The sequence below is a fragment of the Meleagris gallopavo genome, chromosome Z (genome assembly GCF_000146605.3).
Source record: "Meleagris gallopavo isolate NT-WF06-2002-E0010 breed Aviagen turkey brand Nicholas breeding stock chromosome Z, Turkey_5.1, whole genome shotgun sequence".
Classification (NCBI taxonomy): domain Eukaryota; kingdom Metazoa; phylum Chordata; class Aves; order Galliformes; family Phasianidae; genus Meleagris; species Meleagris gallopavo.
This window is the reverse complement of record NC_015041.2, coordinates 9047016-9053379: the sequence shown is the minus strand read 5'-3', so window position 1 is coordinate 9053379 and position 6364 is coordinate 9047016. Positions and strand designations below refer to the sequence as shown.

The window sequence follows — 6364 nt, the reverse complement described above, 5'->3', positions numbered from 1 at the left end:
TGGTGGTTTTTTTGTTTGTTTTTAATGATTTTTACTAGCTCTTGAATAAAGAAATCTCCTAATAGGGCAGATAAGCTTTAGAGAGCCACATCAGGAAGAGCTGCTATGGGAGACCTGTATGTCTATAAGGCACAACTGGAGAAAGTTAAATAGAAAGGAGTGAAGGCTGGAAGCTAATTCACTGAAGGTTCTGTAATGTGGAAACCAGTAGCTCTACCAAAAAAGACTTAAAAAGAAGTAAAGATGTAATAGGGGAGTGTGCAAGAGAGTCACAAAGTCTGATTGTAGTTAAATGGTACAAGTCTAAATGACTGGGGTCCATGAACTAGTATAAGTTTTGACCTAACTCAATTGTAAATATCATTCTTGGCCAATTTGTGCAATAGTATTCTCAAAACTACCCCTGAATGTAGTAGTCTTTGACAGTTCTTAATTTTGTACCTCGTTAATATTGCTGTACCTAAGAGACTTACTTGAAAGCCTAATAGAGTACAAATTCGTTATAGGTTTTGGGTCAATTCTTTTTTTTTTAGTAAAACAGGTATCTACAGTTCATCAGGTGGGGAAGCAACTGACCCTACTGTCTTTTTAAACACAGCATGGAACCCATAGATGAGTGTTGTGGTACAACCAAGCAGCTGGAGTTACCGGATCTTGTTTTGTGTCTCCAGTTTTGGTATCCAGCACGATGGAAAAGAGAATGACTGTGAGCCTGTTGGAAAGCGCCCATACATCATGTCCCGACAGTTGCAGTATGATCCCACTCCACTCACCTGGTCACAATGCAGCAAGGAGTACATCACACGATTCCTAGAGTGAGTGACCGGGTTGTAGCATTTCCCCAAAATGAGTACAACTGTGTATGAGATGTTTATATGAAGTTAGAAGTAAATCCTGCATTATTATGTTTTTGTAGTACACATGAATTAATTACCATAGAGGAGTTTATAGCTCAGAAATATAGCTTAGAAATTTTGGAAAGCTCCACTATGTTTGTGTTTTATGGGAGTGAACTCCAGTCTTGTCATAACAGCTCAGGTTTGGTTCAACCTGCAATTTTTTTGAAGTTACCAGAAAGAAAGAAGCCTTTTGTCAAGAACTCTGAGGGCACCCGATAGATCTCGCTTCTATCCACAGTGATACGTGATCCTTTTCAGTGATTTGCTGAAGTTCAACATGTTCTTTATATGAGCAGCAATGTGGTATAAATTTCACCAGAAGTAGTGATATTCTCTGAAACTACTCAGTGAGCTACAATTACCTCATATTTCCACTTTGACATGCCTTATTTTGCCTAGCCTCAGGATCATCGGCACACATAAGAGCCAAAGACATTTAAATCTCCCAGAGCCACGAATACAACTGTTACATTTTTTATAATATCTAGTCTTGCTTTGCTGTAAGTTAGAGGATGAGAGGAAGGAGTAAAAGTTTTCTTTGTATTTCTTGCTATGTTTTAAGCTGGACATGATTCAGTATGCATAGCCACCATCAAATTGAAGTAAATCACTAAGTAATATTTATGGCTTGAAGATTGCTCTATTTCAGCATGTATGTTGAAAAACAGTTGCCATGGGGATCAGTGAGTCTGCTCTAATAGACAAATTATTAATCCATGGCTCAGGTCCATTAAAGTACAAGGAAGAAGACTTCTTTCTATTTGAACTAGTACTCAGTGTCAAGTGGGCTGCTGCTACAAATTAATTTTTCAGTATAGGCAATACTCTGAAAGAAATGTGATCTCTCTCCTAATAGACTGAAGATTAGTCTCATCGAAGAATATAGAATCATTTTATTTCAAAGGAACCTTTAAAGGTCATATAGTCCAACTCTTCCGAAAAAAAACATCTTCAGCTAGATGAGGTTGTTCAGAGCTTGGTCTATTCTGAATGTACTCAAGGACAGGGAAATCATCAAATCTTTGGGCAACTTATTCCAGTGCTTCATCAGTGTTATTGTGAAAATTCTTTTCCTTATATCCATTCTAAGTCTCCCCTTTTTTTAGTCTGAAACCATTTCCCCTTCTCTTATCACAGAAAACCTTGCTGAAACGTCTGTCCCTTCTTTCTTATACCCCCTTTTAGATACTGAAAGGCCACTATGAGGTCATCTCGGAGCCTCCACTTCTCCAGGCTGAACAGCTCCAGCTCTCACAGCCTGTCATCTTTGGGGATATGTTCCATTCCATACATCTTTTTTGTGGCCCTCCTCTGGACACACTCCAGCAGGTCTGTGCCTGTCCTGTACTAAGGACTCCACCTCTGGACACAGTACTGCTTATGAGGTCTCACCAGAGCAGAGGGACAGGATCTTTTGTCCTGCTGACCACGCTGCTTTTGATGCAGCTCAAGGTTTAGTTGGCTTTCTGGGCTGCCAAAGCAACTGCTGGCTCATGTCCAGATGTGAGCAGATGACACTGAGAACTGTGACGCTGATTTTTAATCTCTTGTTGATCAAACTGGAATTCTTGTCTGGGATTATTAGCTGTTCACCCTGAATTCAGTGGGCTGAGAGATCTGTAGTCTCAAATCTCAATCAGAATCTTAAACAGAAGGCTGAGAAGGAAGCTACTTCTCATCAAGTCTGCCAACGACATTTAAATGGGAGGTGCTTCTGACTACCTGGAGAGTTGAGAGGCCTTGCAGAGTGATCTAGAAAGGTTGGAGCATTGTCAGCAAGAGCATGAAGTTTAATGGAGAATGCTGAGTGCTGCACGTAGAATGAAGCAATGCTGGACACAGGCATAAATTGGGAGAAGAGTGGCTGGAGACCAGGTCAGCAGGAGGAGACCTAGAAGTGCTGGAGATCCTGGGCAGCCAAGAGAACAAACTGCTTTGTGAGAGGTTCTAACTGAGCTAGCAATCAGAATAGGTGATTCCCTGCACTGGATGTATTGTATGTAGCACTGGAGTATTGTATGCAGATTTTTAGCAATGGAATATTCCTGAGTGCAGTTCTGGGCACAATATCAATGTTGTGATTCTTGTTAAAGCCCTCCCAAGGAGGGCAATAAAGCTGTAAAAGAGATGGAAAACGTGTACTGTGAGGAAAAGCTGTGGACAATTGTGTTGTCCAATCTGGAGAAAAGGAGGCTGAGAGGTGACCTCACTGCTCTCTGCAGCTTATGAGAAGGCGAAGCAGTGGGAGGTTCTGCTCTCTGCAAATTGATGCCACACAGCAACAGCACAGTGCTGTGCCAGGGAACATTCACATGGGATATAAGGTAGAAATTCATTTACTGTGAGAGTTGTCAAACCCTGGAACTTCCTACAAAGGTGGTTGGTGCCCTGTGGCTGTCACTGTTCAGGAGGCATTTGGATAATGCCCTCAGTATTGTGCTTTGACTTTTGGATAGCCCTGAAGAAGTCAGAGGGGAGAACCTGTTCTTTGAAGATGTCTTCCAATTGAACTGTAGTCTACTCTGCTGTACTAATCTCTACTTTACTATGCTATGCTACACTATACACCAGACTGTACACTACACTATACACTACACTATACCATAAATTATACTATTCTGTTCTGCTTTCCTTTACTTTTTTAGACTTTAATGATCCTACTCCAGAGTTTGGAATTTGTATAAAAATCCACTTGTTGTTGATACTAGGGTTGCTCCAGAGCAGGCAGTTTTTTGTTCTCTTTTAAAATTCCATTAATCAGAAGTGAGTGCTGTTTGGTAGTAGCCCCTCAGCATACCTTAGATGGAATATGGAAGAGTTTTTGCAAAGGCCATATAAAAAAGTCTGCACAAAGTATTAAAAAGTGTGGTTGATTGTTTTGACTTGGGCTTTGGTGTTTTTTGGTTTTTCTTTCAGTATGCAATTTTTGTCTTTTAGCCGAGGATGGGGATTCTGTCTGGATGACATCCCCCAAAAAGAAGTCTTAAAGTCCCCAATCATTGCTCCAGGGGTGATTTATGATGTGCATCACCAGTGCCAGCTTCAATATGGTTCCAATGCTACTTTCTGTGAAGATGTGGATGTGAGTGTTATATATTTTTATTCATTCTGCTTACTCTTTTTGAACAGCGTGGAAGCACAGTCACTGAAATTCAGTTGCTAACTACATACAGCATGTTCAGTCTTATAGGCTATGTATGCAGTACAGGTATTGCCTAACATGGTATTTTAATTCTACACTATAGATTCTGCAAGTTAGTTGTTCTGTATGCTTTGTTTATTCCAAGACATTCACTGGATCTGGGCCCATACCTGCTATTAAATGCCCATCTGGAGTAATTTGGACTTGAAACTTCTATTAGTGAACTTAAGTTAGTTGTCAGTGGAGTCACATTTTCAAAAACAAGATACCGACAAAATGTTTCTGGCAACAACTCTCTAATTCCAAAAAGAATTTTCTGAAGAAATCCGAGTTGTGCTCTTTTCCAGTGTCTTGACTTTTCACGCTCTTGATAGGCTAAATAATTAAAGGAAATTTCAGCCCATGTCCCCTGCAGAATCTTTAAGTCCCCATCATGCATGAGATTTATATGCACAAATGGGTAATTTGGATAGTAGCCTGGGACTTTATCTCACAGCACAGCAAAACAGGGATGCATAGGAACATTAAACTGACATCAGCATGATTCCCCATAGGAGCTAGAAAGTAATGCAGGGCAATAGATCATATTAGCTATGGTGCAGTGCTATGCTATTGTAACTGTACCTAGCATCAGGGCTAGTTGGCTTAGCTGGTACTTTCCTACATACATCAGTTCAAAAATAGTGGTTTCAAGTGCTACTCTAGCTAAGTGATCACTAAATTTTGATGACTTTAGGACAGCAATATTCAGCAAACGCTGAAGGCAGCAGTATGTTTCATCCCCATGTTAAGAAGGGCTGTGACAGTAGTGTCTTCTCTACGCAAGGTATTGCACACAGCTGTGGACTGGGGACTGCTGATCTTGATTGTTTATTCCATTTGGATAATTATGTGTATCCTCATTTAGTGTATCCTATTAGAGGGATTATTTCTGATTAATCTCCTTAGCCTTAATAGATAACATGATTACCAATGTTGAACTGCAACTACTGAATCTGAAGTAGGTATTGAAAAATTACTTTCATTTGCTGTTCCAGTTTCCCCAGCTACTGTAATTTGTCCAATGGTACAGATAGAAAATTGAACTGTAATTTTGCAGCTCTATTTTATTCTGTGTCTCCTTTGGTTTGAACCTAGTAGACCTTTACATTTGACGTCTCTTGATTGACCAATTTTACAACTAGGCATGTGTCAGAAAACTAATTGGTATTATCTTATTTTGCTTTTTATTGCAAGGACTTTGTTTTGCAGGTAGCTGCCACTGGCAAGGAAATGAATTGTGAATAGTATAGTCTGCCTGGCATTTCATCTAAGAGGTCTGACTATTATTTGCCTTTCCACTGTTTACTTAACAGTCACTGTCAGAGCTATGTTTGTTGTGCAACTTTTAATGTCTATCTGAATTCAATCCATGGAGAAGAATCTGTATTTGGCTGAAGATACCCAGGTATTCAGTGATTACACTTAGCAAAGGCCGAGCTCTAGAATTCAGATAGAGGACTTGCAACTTAAATAGTTCATGGCAACCACTAAGTATCATGTGAAGTACCTGCACGTTGTCCCTATAATAAGAAAAATAAAAAATAAAAAGCAAAATACAGATTAGGGAGAAGAGATTTCCAAATGGAAAGTAAATCTGTAGCTTTCTATAGACAATAGAAGTTCAACATCTTTATCTTATAACCCACTCCTTACCTCCAAACTTCCATCGACTTCGGTGAAATTGGGATTTTTTACATTGGACTTCTTAAGGTACACACCCTTATCTCACAGATTCAGTGGAAAGTGTACACCATACACTTGCCTTGCCTTGAGTCCAAGTTGCAGTCATGAATTCCTTCCCATATTTACAAAAATACATAGTAAAGAGTGCTTTTTCTTGTACTGTTGTTGTTTCATTTATTCTTAAAGATGGAGAAAAGCTCGAGTATATGGAGATTTATATGGAAACTTGTTTTAAAGCTAAAGAATTTCCTCCATGAACACTTGACTTTGGAATCTATGAGTATTTGCACTTCATAAGAATTGCAACCATTGGAAAGCTCTGTTCGGTTTTGGTGCCTCTTCATTTCTGGGCACCACCACATAAACAGGACATAAAATCATTAGAGAAGCATCCAAAATAGGGCTGAGAAGGTGGTGAGGGTCTGGAGAGCAAGGTGTGTGAGCAGCAGCTGAAGGCCCTGGGTGTGCTGGGCCCAGAGCAGAGGAGCTGAGGGGAGCCTGATGGCGGCTGCAGCTCCTCACAGGGAGCGGAGGGCAGTGCTGAGCTCTGCTCTGTGTGAAGATGACAGGGCCTGAGGGAACGGCATGGAGCTGTGCC

General features: G+C 40.3%; 1 protein-coding gene across 3 annotated transcripts in view; it reads left to right on the top strand.

Moving 5' to 3' along the window:
• The window catches only part of ADAMTS12 (ADAM metallopeptidase with thrombospondin type 1 motif 12), a 171918-nt gene that overhangs the window by 102898 nt on the left and 62656 nt on the right, over nt 1-6364 (top strand). For 2 of the 3 annotated variants that reach the window (XM_019610350.2, XM_019610349.2), the window contains exons 8-9: nt 672-815; nt 3837-3981. In XM_019610350.2, coding sequence (XP_019465895.1) covers nt 672-815; nt 3837-3981 — 289 coding nt within the window. The remainder of the gene's footprint in view (nt 1-671; nt 816-3836; nt 3982-6364) is intronic. The other variant, XM_010725311.3, reaches the window with a different exon arrangement.